The sequence below is a fragment of the Bombina bombina genome, chromosome 2 (genome assembly GCF_027579735.1).
Source record: "Bombina bombina isolate aBomBom1 chromosome 2, aBomBom1.pri, whole genome shotgun sequence".
In the NCBI taxonomy this organism is placed as follows: domain Eukaryota; kingdom Metazoa; phylum Chordata; class Amphibia; order Anura; family Bombinatoridae; genus Bombina; species Bombina bombina.
The window spans coordinates 1399425437-1399443083 of NC_069500.1; the positions used below are offsets into that span (position 1 = coordinate 1399425437).

The 17647-nt window shown below is 33.6% G+C and overlaps 1 protein-coding gene across 1 annotated transcript in view; it reads right to left on the bottom strand.

The window, feature by feature from the left end:
* ADAM33 (ADAM metallopeptidase domain 33) overlaps positions 1-17647 on the bottom strand; it is a 165634-nt gene that overhangs the window by 61310 nt on the left and 86677 nt on the right. Inside the window, exons 5-6 of the mRNA XM_053704325.1 lie at positions 8863-8939; positions 7257-7413 (exon numbers count right to left, since the gene is read on the bottom strand). Of these exons, the coding sequence (XP_053560300.1) occupies positions 7257-7413; positions 8863-8939 (234 nt within the window). The remainder of the gene's footprint in view (positions 1-7256; positions 7414-8862; positions 8940-17647) is intronic.

Consider the following 17647-nt stretch of genomic DNA (forward strand, 5'->3'; position numbering starts at 1 on the left):
TATTTTTACCAGTGAAACCAATATAACATCTCAACATTCACAAATATACATTTCTGAAAAACAAAACAAAAACAAATCAGTGACCAATATAGCCACCTTTCTTTGCAAGGACACTCAAAAGCCTGCCATCCATGGATTCTGTCAGTGTTTTGATCTGTTCACCATCAACATTGTGTGCAGCAGCAACCACAGCCTCCCAGACACTGTTCAGAGAGGTGTACTGTTTTCCCTCCTTGTAAATCTCACATTTGATGATGGACCACAGGTTCTCAATGGGGTTCAGATCAGGTGAACAAGGAGGCCATGTCATTAGATTTTCTTCTTTTATATCCTTTCTTGCCAGCCACGCTGTGGAGTACTTTGGACGCGTGTGATGGAGCATTGTCCTGCATGAAAATCATGTTTTTCTTGAAGGATGCAGACTTCTTCCTGTACCACTGCTTGAGGAAGGTGTCTTCCAGAAACTGGCAGTAGGACTGGGAGTTGAGCTTGACTCCATCCTCAACCCGAAAAGGCCCCACAAGCTCATCTTTGATGATACCAGCCCAAACCAGTACTCCACCTCCACCTTGCTGGCGTCTGAGTCGGACTGGAGCTCTCTGCCCTTTACCAATCCAGCCACGGGCCCATCCATCTGGCCCATCAAGACTCACTCTCATTTCATCAGTCCATAAAACCTTAGAAAAATCAGTCTTGAGATATTTCTTGGCCCAGTCTTGACGTTTCAGCTTGTGTGTCTTGTTCAGTGGTGGTCGTCTTTCAGCCTTTCTTACCTTGGCCATGTCTCTGAGTATTGCACACCTTGTGCTTTTGGGCACTCCAGTGATGTTGCAGCTCTGAAATATGGCCAAACTGGTGGCAAGTGGCATCTTGGCAGCTGCACGCTTGACTTTTCTCAGTTCATGGGCAGTTATTTTGCGCCTTGGTTTTTCCACACGCTTCTTGCGACCCTGTTGACTATTTTGAATGAAACGCTTGATTGTTCGATGATCACGCTTCAGAAGCTTTGCAATTTTAAGAGTGCTGCATCCCTCTGCAAGATATCTCACTATTTTTGACTTTTCTGAGCCTGTCAAGTCCTTCTTTTGACCCATTTTGCCAAAGGAAAGGAAGTTGCCTAATAATTATGCACACCTGATATAGGGTGTTGATGTCATTAGACCACACCCCTTCTCATTACAGAGATGCACATCACCTAATATGCTTAATTGGTAGTAGGCTTTCGAGCCTATACAGCTTGGAGTAAGACAACATGCATAAAGAGGATGATGTGGTCAAAATACTAATTTGCCTAATAATTCTGCACTCCCTGTATAGGTTTTTCTAAGGTGTCTCTTTGTTCTTGGATAGGAAGTGGTCTATCTGCTCCCGACGCCAAGACAGGTTAGGCTCTTGGGTATTTTGTGTGTTATGTAAATTGTATAGGTCCATATAATATTTCCGGAATGTATTAGCTATTGAATGGGATGAATGGTGTGTTTGATTGCATTTATCTTTTATTTGGAGGATGTATGTTGATTTTGTTTTTTTCCTAAGATATCTAGCTAGGGCGCGACTTGGTTTGTTATGGGTAATGTAATTTTGTTGTTTAAGGAAGATGTTTTGACGTCTAAATTCTCTATTTAATATGGATGCTAGGTCGTGACGCTCCTTAGATAATAAATCTAGAAGAATGGTGTCAGAAGGATTAGATTTATGTTGTTGGTCTAGTTTGTCTATGTTTTTAATAAGTTCTGTTGTTTTTTCTCTTTCAAGCTTGTTAATTCTTGCTTTATGGGCTATAAACTCCCCCCTCATAACACATTTATGGGTTTCCCAATTATTCTGTGGAGATGTATCAATTTCGTTATTAAAATGAAAATATTCTTCAATGCGCTCTGACAATGTCTGTTGTAATTCCGGGTCAGCAAGCAGTCTATCGTCCAACCTCCATATATAGTTTGTGATAGGTTTACTGGGCCATTTGAGAGTGATATGGACAAGTGCGTGATCAGACCACAAAACCGGGGAAATACCCGCTGCCCCAAACATACAAATCCCTGTAATATCTGTGAAAATGTAGTCTATTCTGGTATATAACTTATGTGGGTAAGAATAGAAGGTATAATCTCTGTGGAACGGGTGTAGGGTTCTCCATACATCCTTGACGGCTATCTGTTTTAGCAGGGAGTTGGTTTTGGTTATCACTGACAAAGGTGTGGAAGAATGTCTAACTGAGCAATCTAGTTCAGGCTGTAACGGTATATTTAAATCCCCACCCATAATGAGTGTGCCTTTTTGATGTTCTAAAATAAGATTGGAAATTTCTTTCATAAATATGTGTTGTTTCGATTGTGGGGCGTAGAAGGATAAGATGGTGATTGGTTGTCCATATAATAAACCTATGACCACTATGTATCTCCCCTCTCTATCTCTTATAATTTTACTATCTTGAAAAGGTATTCCTTTTTTAATTAATATCCCTACTCCCTGAATTTTGCGTTTGGGATGTGACGCATAGTAGCAGGTGCCATGTTTATATCTAAAAGTTTTGGGCTCCTTACCTTTCAAGAAATGAGTTTCTTGTAGGAGGATTATATCCCCTTTGTGTCTTTTAATAGCAGATAGTGTGGTGGTGCGTTTTCTTGGGGAATTAAGGCCTTTGGAGTTAATCATTAAGATCCTTAAGGATGGATCCCCTACCGAAGTAGCTGTATTTACTGACATTAGTATGCATTAGGAGTGTAAAATGATGAGGAGCACCCGAAGTGAGATATTCACTATCAATGCTATATGTGGAGATGTGGGAGTATTGAAACAGTAGTACAGTCCAGTCATTATAAATAATAAAAAATAATAACATACATAAACATGAAAAAGTTGACATATTTCCTTTCATATATCAACAACAACAGAGGGAAGCTGTTTCCATTTATCTCTGAAATAAGAATTAAAATAAACAATATTGTGCTTTTAGTCTTGTTAGGGAGTGCACTTATATAATTATAACAGTAACTCGTCTAAGAAGATAGTGAGTACATAAGTTTTACCTTATCTTAAAGAAAACCCAGCAACCAAAAAACAGCATATTCTTAACTAAACATTTTATCCTAACAACACTATAATGTTCCCTGAGAGTTCGCTACGATAGTGGAGTAACATCGTTGCAATAGGGAAGGTCTTCCTATATGAGATAGTCCTCCACATAGGTGTATATTAAGCAATTAGTCCTCAGCATTTCTTATGCTGTTTCTGTGTGTGTATAAGTCTAAGTATGAGGTTATTAACCTAAGATGGTTCACCTTTCCAGAATGTTCATTGAAAAGCTAGAACTATATAGAGAAAACTATATCATTAACCTCTCGGTCAGGCCTGATAGGTGAAACAACGTATGTGCTGAAAGATAATAAACTTGTGTACAGCAAGTCTCTGGCCTAATTGATTGTGCTGATAGGTTGGTTCAGGGCGTCTCTTGTCTGGTAGGAGACAGTCATTTCCTTTTTTTCTGTACTGTGGACCATTTTAGCCTTTGGTCTTTCGGATGATGTGGTGGGAGATTCTGCAAAGTGGTAGAACTGTTATCCGCATAGTTCTGCGGCACAGTAAAGCTAATGTTCAAGCTTTTATATAGCGCCTCTAGGTCTGAGTCTTTATACACAATTTGTTGTCCGGCGTGGGAAATGATGATACTGAAGGGAAAGTCCCATCTATATAATCTTTTCTTTTCTTGAAGGGTAGTTGTAATAAACTTGACCGCTTTCCTCATTTCTATTGTTGCAGGACATAGGTCCTGATATATCTGTAGGTCCTGATCTTGGAACTTGAGTGATTGAGGTGTTCTTGCGGCAGTCCATATGTGTTCCTTGTCTCTGTAATGCAGCAATTTTATTATCACATCCCTCTGGGGTGCTGTTGGTAGAGGTTTAGGTTGCAATGCTCTGTGCGCTCGTTGAATAGACATTTCTGTTATCTGCGTAGATTGTGTTTTAGAATTAAACATTTCAATTAGATATGACAAAATCTTGTCTGGGGTTATTTCTTCAGGAATTCCTCTGATTCTCAAATTATTTCTTCTGCCCCTGTTCTTGAGGTCTTCCACTTTCTCCTGTAGTGACTGAATTGAAGAGACTTGTTGTGCTAACCCCATTTCTGCTGTAGACATGAGCGTGTTTAAGGTTTCCTGCCCTGCTTCTAGGTCCTCAATTCTGCAACCTAATTCATTAATATCCTTTCTCACTGCAGATAGTTCTGTTTTGATAAACGTTTTGAGATCTGCTATGTCTGATTTTGAAGAGAGCTTGTCAATTATAGTTTGTATGTGTGACAGCTGCTCTTGGGAGGCTGGTGCTGCCTGAGGAGACTGTAGTTAATCTGTATTATCCTCTTTTGACATTTGTGTTTTATCTATGTGTTTCTGTTCCTGAGAGGCAAAAAAGGTTGTGAGGTTAGAAGTTTGTATGGGTTGTTTATTACCTTTGTCGAGTTTGCTGGGTCTTCTCGTGGCCATGTGTTCGCTCTATAAGCTTCACTATGAAGCCCCGAAGTAGACAGGTCTTGTTATTTCTTTGCTGTAGTTCTGTGCCTTGCTTCCCCGCTTCAGGGGTTAATATGAACTTTTTATGTTAAAGAGACTTTAACCCCTGTTATCAAGAAAGGTTATTATTTGAGGCAAAGTCTGTGCTATTTGGTTAATTAGGCATACAACTTTTTGTCATGTGTTCTTTATTGGTCTGTATATCTCTTTATTGGTCTGTATATCTCTTTATTGGTCTGTATATCTCTTTATTGGTCTGTATATCTCTTTATTGGTCTGTATATCTCTTTATTGGTCTGAATATCTCTTTATTAGTCTGTATATCTCTTTATTGGTCTGTATATCTCTTTATTGGTCTGTATATCTCTTTATTGGTCTGTATATCTCTCACTCATGAAGCACTATCCCACATTACAATCCTGTCTTGATCACCATTAATGTATAACATATTCCCATTAGCTTGTAATACCCATTTTTTCCAAAGCTGTTTTGAGCATGCTGCGGTATTTTACAGCTAAAACAACAACTCTGCGTTCTTACTTGTGGGAATGGCGTCTCCTGAACGTGTGCAGCGGTTTTGTGAGCTGGATTCCTGCTGCTTTATAACTGCGGTTTTTGAGTGTCCCAATTCTGTAGACTTTTTGCCAGGTTAGTGAGGATGCATAGATTCAGCTGGGATCTATGTCACACACGCTCCGTTTGATTGCCCCTTCCTGCGTAGTTAATGATCCTGCGTCTAGTCATACATGCCTCATTTTACCGGAGGTCCGTTATATGGGTTTAAGGTGCTTGCAGGTCCACATGATCAGTGCATTATAGTTTGGATGCACTCCCCTGTCCTCCGAGATGTTTAAATTGAAGTAGGAGCACCTTTCTATGTGTGATATGGAAAAACAGCTACGGAGCTATCCTACAAAGCAGCCATGTTCCTGCACGGCCAAGCTCTGCCCCCTTGCTCCTCTCGTAAGTTAACCCGTATTATTTAGTGTTGAATGTCCCTTTAAACAAGTTATGAGCTGTCTCGTGAAAGCTGACATTATCCTGAGTATAGATACTACTGTCTCATGTGGTTTCTGTCCACAAGGGGAGAAACCAGAATATTAGAGTAGAAAGGTCAAAACTGAAATCTGCATGGGTTCATTTAAATTTTAAATAGAAGCAGTTTAGCAGTTTACTTACATTAGAAAGAATGCTTCTAGTAAAATGTATTAATGTTTTCAGTGGCATACCCACATATGCTGTGACCAATATCCAAACACCACACCTTCTTAGAGAGCTAGCAGTGGCTTGTATGACAATTAAATCTTCACTGGCACAATACACACTACCAACAGCTCTCTGAGCAGACATGGGGCCGATTTATCAATTGTCAGGCGGACATGTTCTGCTGTAGCGATCATGTCCACCCGACATCAATAAATGCCAACAGCATACGCTGTCGGCATTTATCATTGCACAAGCATTTTGTGTAAAATGCTTGTGCAATGCCGCCCCCTGCACATTCGCGACCACTAGCAGGGGGCGTCAATCATCCCGATCGTATCCGATCAGGACGATTGCTGTCCGCCACTTCAGAGGTTGCAGATGAGTTAAGGAGCAGCGGTCTTATGGCCGCTGCTTTTTAACTTTTGTTTCGCGCAGAAACTGCTGCATTCGCAGCATGCTAATTCGGCCCCATGGTATTTAAATCATGATACTTGTGCATATGCTGCTAAAACAGTAATACATTTTACTCGAAGCATGTTTGTTAATGTCAGTATAATGCACATTGTTCTATTCAAACACAAAATACATTCATACATTCAATCCCTTTAAAGGGACATTATACACTCATTTTTTATTTGCATAAATGTTTTGTAGATGATCTATTTATATAGCCCATAAAGTTTTTTTTTTAAATAAATGTATAGTTTTGCTTATTTTTAAATAACATTGCTCTGATTTTCAGACTCCTAACCAAGCCCCAAAGTTTTATGTGAATACTGTCAGCTACCTTCTCCAGCTTGCTCCTGTTTGTGTAAAGGGTCTTTTCATATGCAAAAGAAGGGGGAGGGGGGGATTGTCTTGTTTGCCACTTGCAGTGGGCTTTCCAGCTACATTTTCAACAGAGCCAAACTTACAGCTTCTTAGTAAGTTTTTAAACAGTTTTATACTGGATTTTTATATCAGTATCTGTGCATATTATTCTTTATAGTAGTTTCTATTACATGCAGTTATATGAAAATGAGTGTATACTGTCCCTTTAAGTAAATAAAGTTTTCAGGCTAAAATCTAAAAATGAGTTAAAGGGACAGTCAACACCAGAATTTTTGTTGTTTAAAGAGATAGACAATCCCTTTATTACCCATTCCCCAGTTTTGCAAAACCAACACTGTTATATTAATACACTTTTTACTTCTGTGACTAACTTGTATCTAAGCCCCTAATCACATGACTTTTAGTTATTATCTATTGACTTGCATTTTAGCCAATTAGTGCAGTGTCTGCCACTAGCCACGGGCGTGATCACAATGCTATCTATATGGCCTACATGAGCTAGCTCTCCCCTGCTGTGAAAAGTAAATAAAATAGAGGCGGCCTTCAAGGGCTTAGAAATTATCATATGTGCCTCCCTAGGTTTGCTTTCAACTAGAATACCAAGAGAACAAAGCAAAATTGTTGATAAATTGGAAAGTTGTTTAAAATTACATGCCCTATTTGAAAAATGAAAGTTTTTTTGGGACTTGACTGTCCCTTTAACTACCTTGCTGTTGGTGTCCTGGAGGGAGCGCTTTTGGTGCCTGTGTCTTTCAGATACTGAGTATCTTCTGTTATGCAGCATTGCCGCAATATTCTCTACAGAGGCAGCTTCACTCAGTGCCTCAATGCTGTAAACTTCATCAGCAAGAGTTATATAACCACTGGAGAAAACACAAACAATATACGTTATTTTGCATAATGGAAAAAACTGCTTGATTTATAAAACAATTGTACACACATATGTAGCTGTATAATCAGGGAGACACAATTATTTGTGTTCATTTAAAGAGACAGTGTACTTTAAAGTAGTTTTCCCTTAATGTGTTTCAACTGACTTGGAGTAGCGGCAGAGTAGAAAATGTAGGGGAAATTATTGATTATTTTTGGAAATGTTCTAAATGCCCATATAAATGGGCTGAGCCTGCAGAAATAGCAGACCTCCTAATATTATCTATCTCTCTTTGGGTCTGATATTCCAAACCTTTCCGTTCAGGTGAGATGATCTAAGACGTCTCGTCAGAAGGGACAGGACCCTAAAAAAATGTTAGAAACACAAATGTGACTTTTAAAGATATTTAGCTCACTATACAGGGTTCTTATGTGAAGGAGAGATCCCTACATTACAATATAAGGTCTCAAAAAATCCCAAAGATTTTGTCTGATTTCTCTCCATGCTGGCGTGCTCTTGAATATCAGACCCTTTACATTAAGGCTTTCTTTTTTAAAGGGACAGTCTACTACAGAATTTTTATTGTTTAAAAATATAGATAATCCCTTTATTACCCATTCCTTAGTTTTGCACAACCAACACTGTTATATTAATATACTTTTTACCTCGTATCTAGGCCTCTGCAGACTGCCCCCTTATCTGAGTTCTTTTGACAGACTTGCATTTTAGGCAATAATTGCTTACTTCTAAATAACTACACGGGAGTGAGCACAATGTTATCCATGTGCCACACAAGAACAACTGTCAAAATGCACTGAGATTAGAGGCGGTTTTCAACAGTTTAGAAATCAGTTTGAGCCTACCTAGGTTTAGCTTTCATAAAAGAATAGCAAGAGAGCAAAGCAAATTTGATGATAAAAGTAAATTGGAAAGTTGTTTACAATTGCGTGCCCTATCTGAATCATGAAAGTTTAATTTGGGCTAGACTGTCCCTGAATGAAGCTTGAGGAATTTAAAGGGACATGAAACCCACAATTTTTCAGATAGAGACAAAACAAATTTAAAAAAGTTTCCAATTTAATTCTATTATCAAATGAGCTTCGTTCTCATGTTATTCTTCGGAATCTGTTGGCGCTCTACAAATAACCGATAATAATAATTCTTTGTTGAAGAGATATCTGAAGCTAATGTATAACATTGTTGCAAAGCTGCTGCCATTTAGTGTTGCAGACATGTGCACACCCCTAAATTTAACTTCCTGCTTTTCAACAAAGGATACCAAGGAAACAAAGAATATTTTGATAGAATTAAATTGGAAAGTTGTGAAAAATCTGGGGTTTTATGTCCCTTTAAGCTTATATCCCCTGATATACATTGATAGCTCATTACAGTTTCTATCTAGTAACCACACTGAGTAAATAAATAGAAATAAAGTGGTCACCTGAGGCCGTGGCAAGTACACAGTGACACAAACGATTCTGCGACTCCATCTAATGTCCCGGTATAGCAGCAGTGTGCCTGTGGTTGGAAAATATAAAGCAATAAACATCTGAATGTAAAACACACAATCAGTCATAAAGTGTATCTAAATGATCATACCCCAGATGTGACATGTGTGTCGTTAACACTTTCTTATCATTTTGTGCCAAAATATCAGTATTATTTTAAAATGTCCAATTATTTACAATCAAGAACAATCACTTTTGAAAGTAGGAAATTATTTCTTTTTTTTCAAACTTGAACCGAGATTCACAGCCCTCCCCTCTAAAACATAATCAGAGCACAAATTGGTAAAATGGGCTTTTAATAGACAAAACATCTGATGCAGAAAGTATTCTCTGATGGACTGGAACACGATTAACTCTAAAATTCTGTAATGTGCCAGAGCATTTTATTATAACACCATTGCTCAAATAGGTTAAATGCTTAGTTTGTCAGGTCTGGATCAGAAATCCACTACTGGTCTGAATATGGCCACTGAGCCAATCAGCAGTTGCATACCTGCATAGCTACTAATCACTGGCTGTCTTCAGCGCAGGACTGGTAGTATATTGCTACTTTGAAGCCAGCTTTAACTCTGTGTTTAATCCCTTAGGGGGTTCTGCTCAAGCAATAGCACAATAATTAACTGCTCTTTTTTAATGTAGTTGAAATTGGCCCCAGTTAATGCAGTGCTCTGCGGTTCCCGAATGGTACTTCTATTATGTGTTTAATACATAAAAGTACATGATCTAACGGACCAGAGCATGTCATTCTTTTAATTATAATGGCCCTTCAAAACTAATTTGTCTCTAAAAATTCACCCCGACATTGGACCAGATTACGAGCGGCGCGTTAACAGTTACGTGCAAGTGAAAAGGGTTTATCGCGGGCGTTTGCTCGCGTCGGGTTTACCGCCCATACAACAAGTTGAAAGTAAACGTGATTGCTTACTAGATTTACACTAAAATGATCACTGCGTCCTCAGATCTCTGGTTAACTATTTTGTGAAACACAAAAGTGTCACAAAACACATCAAAAATACATTACAAAGTACAGTTACACTCATAATAACACTGTCTATTAAATACATTACATAGTACAGTTACACTCATAATAACACTGTTTGATAAATACATTACATAGTACAGTTACACTCATAATAACACTGTCTGATAAATACATTACATAGTATAGTTACGCTCATAATAACACTGTCTATTAAATACATTACATAGTACAGTTACACTCATAATAACACTGTCTGATAAATACATTACATAGTACAGTTACACTCATAATAACACTGTCTGATAAATACATTACATAGTACAGTTACACTCATAATAATTATGTCTATTAAATACATTACATAGTCCAGTTATACTCATAATAACACTGTCTGATAAATACATTACATAGTACAGTTACACTCATAATAACACTGTTTGATAAATACATTACATAGTACAGTTACACTCATAATAACACTGTCTGATAAATACATTACATAGTACAGTTACACTCATAATAACACTGTCTGATAAATACATTACATAGTACAGTTACAATCATAATAATACTGTCTATTAAATACATTACATAGTCCAGTTATACTCATAATAACACTGTCTGATAAATACATTACATAGTACAGTTACACTCATAATAACACTGTCTGATAAATACATTACATAGTACAGTTACACTCATAATAACACTGTTTGATAAATACATTACATAGTACAGTTACACTCATAATAACACTGTCTGATAAATACATTACATAGTATAGTTACGCTCATAATAACACTGTCTGATAAATACATTACATAGTATAGTTACACTCATAATAACACTGTCTGATAAATACATTACATAGTACAGTTACACTCATAATAATACTGTCTATTAAATACATTACATAGTATAGTTACGCTCATAATAACACTGTCTGATAAATACATTACATAGTATAGTTACACTCATAATAACACTGTCTGATAAATACATTACATAGTACAGTTACGCTCATAATAACACTGTCTGATAAATACATTACATAGTACAGTTACACTCATAATAACACTGTATTAAATACATTACATAGTACAGTTACACTCATAATAACACTGTCTATTAAATACATTACATAGTACAGTTACACTCATAATAACACTGTCTATTAAATACATTACATAGTACAGTTACACTCATAATAACACTGTCTAATAAATACATTACATAGTACAGTTACACTCATAATAACACTGTCTGATAAATACATTACATAGTACAGTTACACTCATAATAACACTGTCTATTAAATACATTACATAGTATAGTTACACTCATAATAACACTGTCTGATAAATACATTACATAGTACAGTTACACTCATAATAACACTGTCTGATAAATACATTACATAGTACAGTTACACTCATAATAACACTGTCTGATAAATACATTACATAGTACAGTTACACTCATAATAACACTGTCTGATAAATACATTACATAGTACAGTTACACTCATAATAACACTGTCTATTAAATACATTACATAGTACAGTTACACTCATAATAACACTGTCTAATAAATACATTACATAGTACAGTTACACTCATAATAACACTGTCTGATAAATACATTACATAGTACAGTTACACTCATAATAACACTGTCTGATAAATACATTACATAGTACAGTTACACTCATAATAACACTGTCTAATAAATACATTACATAGTACAGTTACACTCATAATAACACTGTCTAATAAATACATTACATAGTATAGTTACACTCATAATAACACTGTCTAATAAATACATTACATAGTATAGTTACACTCATAATAACACTGTCTGATAAATACATTACATAGTATAGTTACACTCATAATAACACTGTCTGATAAATACATTACATAGTACAGTTACACTCATAATAACACTGTCTGATAAATACATTACATAGTACAGTTACACTCATAATAACACTGTCTGATAAATACATTACATAGTACAGTTACACTCATAATAACACTGTCTGATAAATACATTACATAGTACAGTTACACTCATAATAACACTGTCTATTAAATACATTACATAGTACAGTTACACTCATAATAACACTGTCTAATAAATACATTACATAGTACAGTTACACTCATAATAACACTGTCTGATAAATACATTACATAGTACAGTTACACTCATAATAACACTGTCTGATAAATACATTACATAGTACAGTTACACTCATAATAACACTGTCTAATAAATACATTACATAGTACAGTTACACTCATAATAACACTGTCTAATAAATACATTACATAGTATAGTTACACTCATAATAACACTGTCTAATAAATACATTACATAGTATAGTTACACTCATAATAACACTGTCTAATAAATACATTACATAGTATAGTTACACTCATAATAACACTGTCTAATAAATACATTACATAGTACAGTTACACTCATAATAACACGGTCTATTAAATACATTACATAGTACAGTTACACTCATGATAACACTGTCTAATAAATACATTACATAGTACAGTTACACTCATGATAACACTGTCTAATAAATACATTACATAGTACAGTTACACTCATAATAACACTGTCTATTAAATACATTACATAGTACAGTTACACTCATAATAACACTGTCTATTAAATACATTACATAGTACAGTTACACTCATAATAACACTGTCTGATAAATACATTAAATAGTACAGTTACATTCATAGTAACACTGTCTGATAAATACATTACATAGCACAGTTACACTCATAATAACACTGTCTAATAAATACATTACATAGTACAGTTACACTCATAATAACACTGTCTAATAAATACATTACATAGTACAGTTACACTCATAATAACACTGTCTATTAAATATATTACATAGTACAGTTACACTCATAATAACACTGTCTATTAAATATATTACATAGTACAGTTACACTCATAATAACACTGTCTATTAAATACATTACATAGTACAGTTACACTCATAATAACACTGTCTAATAAATACATTACATAGTACAGTTACACTCATAATAACACTGTCTATTAAATGCATTACATAGTACAGTTACACTCATAATAACACTGTCTAATAAATACATTACATAGTACAGTTACACTCATAATAACACTGTCTAATAAATACATTACATAGTATAGTTACACTCATAATAACACTGTCTAATAAATACATTACATAGTACAGTTACACTCATAATAACACTGTCTAATAAATACATTACACAGTACAGTTACACTCATAATAACACTGTCTATTAAATACATTACATAGTATAGTTACACTCATAATAACACTGTCTAATAAATACATTACATAGTACAGTTACACTCATAATAACACTGTCTATTAAATACATTACATAATACAGTTACCCTTATAATAACACTGTCTAATAAATACATTACATAGTATAGCTTTAACTCTGTGTTTAATCCCTTAGGGGGTTCTGCTCAAGCAATAGCACAATAATTAACTACTCTTTTTTAATGTAGTTGAAATTTGCCCCAGTTAATGCAGTGCTCTGCGGTTCCCGAATGGTACTTCTATTATGTGTTTAATACATAAAGGTACATGATCTAACGGACCAGAGCATGTCATTCTTTTAATTATAATGGCCCTTCAAAACTAATTTGTCTCTAAAAATTCACCCCGACATTGGACCAGATTACGAGCGGCGCGTTAACAGTTACGTGCAAGTGAAAAGTGTCACAAAACACATCAAAAATACATTACAAAGTACAGTTACACTCATAATAACACTGTCTATTAAATACATTACATAGTACAGTTACACTCATAATAACACTGTCTGATAAATACATTACATAGTACAGTTACACTCATAATAACACTGTCTGATAAATACATTACATAGTACAGTTACACTCATAATAATACTGTCTATTAAATACATTACATAGTATAGTTACGCTCATAATAACACTGTCTATTAAATACATTACATAGTACAGTTACACTCATAATAACACTGTCTGATAAATACATTACATAGTACAGTTAGACTCATAATAACACTGTCTGATAAATACATTACATAGTACAGTTACACTCATAATAATACTGTCTATTAAATATATTACATAGTATAGTTACGCTCATAATAACACTGTCTGATAAATACATTACATAGTATAGTTACACTCATAATAACACTGTCTGATAAATACATTACATAGTACAGTTACGCTCATAATAACACTGTCTATTAAATACATTACATAGTACAGTTACACTCATAATAACACTGTCTATTAAATACATTACATAGTACAGTTACACTCATAATAACACTGTCTATTAAATACATTACATAGTACAGTTACACTCATAATAACACTGTCTATTAAATACATTACATAGTACAGTTACACTCATAATAACACTGTCTAATAAATACATTACATAGTACAGTTACACTCATAATAACACTGTCTGATAAATACATTACATAGTACAGTTACACTCATAATAACACTGTCTATTAAATACATTACATAGTATAGTTACACTCATAATAACACTGTCTGATAAATACATTACATAGTACAGTTACACTCATAATAACACTGTCTGATAAATACATTACATAGTACAGTTACACTCATAATAACACTGTCTGATAAATACATTACATAGTACAGTTACACTCATAATAACACTGTCTGATAAATACATTACATAGTACAGTTACACTCATAATAACACTGTCTATTAAATACATTGCATAGTACAGTTACACTCATAATAACACTGTCTAATAAATACATTACATAGTACAGTTACACTCATAATAACACTGTCTGATAAATACATTACATAGTACAGTTACACTCATAATAACACTGTCTGATAAATACATTACATAGTACAGTTACACTCATAATAACACTGTCTAATAAATACATTACATAGTACAGTTACACTCATAATAACACTGTCTGATAAATACATTACATAGCACAGTTACACTCATAATAACACTGTCTAATAAATACATTACATAGTACAGTTACACTCATAATAACACTGTCTAATAAATACATTACATAGTACAGTTACACTCATAATAACACTGTCTATTAAATATATTACATAGTACAGTTACACTCATAATAACACTGTCTATTAAATATATTACATAGTACAGTTACACTCATAATAACACTGTACTATGTAATATATTTACACTCATAATAACACTGTCTAATAAATACATTACATAGTAAAGTTACACTCATAATAAAACTGTCTATTAAATACATTACATAGTAAAGTTACACTCATAATAACACTGTCTGATAAATACATTACATAGTACAGTTACACTCATAATAACACTGTCTATTAAATACATTACATAGTACAGTTACACTCATAATAACACTGTCTAATAAATACATTACATAGTATAGTTACATTCATAATAACACTGTCTGATAAATACATTACATAGTACAGTTACACTTATAATAACACTGTCTGATAAATACATTACATAGTACAGTTACACTCATAATAACACTGTCTAATAAATAGATTACATAGTACAGTTACACTCATAATAACACTGTCTATTAAATACATTACATAATACAGTTACCCTTATAATAACACTGTCTAATAAATACATTACATAGTATAGTTACACTCATAATAACTCTGTCTAATAAATACATTACATAGTACAGTTACACTCATAATAACACTGTCTGATAAATACATTACATAGTACAGTAACACTCATAATAACACTGTCTGATAAATACATTACATAGTACAGTTACACTCATAATAACACTGTCTGATAAATACATTACATAGTACAGTTACACTCATAATAACACCAGCTAATAAATACATTACATAGTACAGTTACACTCATAATAACACTGTCTAATTAATACATTACACAGTACAGTTACACTCATAATAACACTGTCTATTAAATACATTACATAGTATAGTTACACTCATAATAACACTGTCTATTAAATACATGACATAGTACAGTTACACTCATAATAACACTGTCTATTAAATACATTACACAGTACAGTTACACTCATAATAACACTGTCTAATAAATACATTACACAGTACAGTTACACTCATAATAACACTGTCTAATAAATACATTACACAGTACAGTTACACTCATAATAACACTGTCTATTAAATACATTACATAGTATAGTTGCACTCATAATAACACTGTCTGATAAATACATTACATAGTACAGTTACACTCATAATAACACTGTCTATTAAATACATTACATAGTACAGTTACACTCATAATAACACTGTCTGATAAATACATTACATAGTATAGTTACACTCATAATAACACTGTCTATTAAATACATTACATAGTATAGTTACACTCATAATAACACTGTCTAATAAATACATTACATAGTACAGCTACACTCATAATAACACTGTCTAATAAATACATTACATAGTATAGTTACACTCATAATAACACTGTCTGATAAATACATTACATAGTACAGTTACACTCATAATAACACTGTCTGATAAATACATTACATAGTATAATTACACTCATAATAACACTGCCTGATAAATACATGACATAGTACAGTTACACTCATAATAACACTGTCTGATAAATACATTACATAGTATAGTTAGACTCATAATAACACTGTCTAATAAATACATTACATAGTATAGTTACACTCATAATAACACTGTCTGATAAATACATTACATAGTACAGTTACACTCATAATAACACTGTCTATTAAATACATAACATAGTATAGTTACACTCATAATAACACTGTCTAATAAATATATTACATAGTATAGTTACACTCATAATAACACTGTCTATTAAATACATTACATAATACAGTTACACTCATAATAACACTGTCTAATAAATACATTACATAGTACAGTTACACTCATAATAACACTGTCTATTAAATACATTACATAGTATAGTTACACTCATAATAACACTGTCTAATAAATACATTAAATAGTACAGTTACACTCATAATAACACTGTCTATTAAATACATTACATAGTACAGTTACACTCATAATAACACTGTCTGATAAATACATTGCATAGTACAGTTATACTCATAATAACACTGTCTAATAAATACATTACATAGTATAGTTACACTCATAATAACACTGTCTGATAAATACATTACATAGTATAGTTACACTCATAATAACACTGCCTGATAAATACATTACATAGTATAGTTACACTCATAATAACACTGTCTAATAAATACATTACATAGTATAGTTACACTCATAATAACACTGTCTGATAAATACATTACATAGTATAGTTACACTCATAATAACACTGTCTGATAAATACATTACATAGTATAGTTACACTCATAATAACACTGCCTGATAAATACATTACATAGAATAGTTACACTCATAATAACATTGTCTGATAAATACATTACACAGTACAGTTACACTCATAATAACACTGTCTATTAAATACATTACATAGTACAGTTACACTCATAATAACACTGTCTAATAAATACATTACATAGTACAGTTACACTCATAATAACACTGTCTGATAAATACATTACACAGTACAGTTACACTCATAAT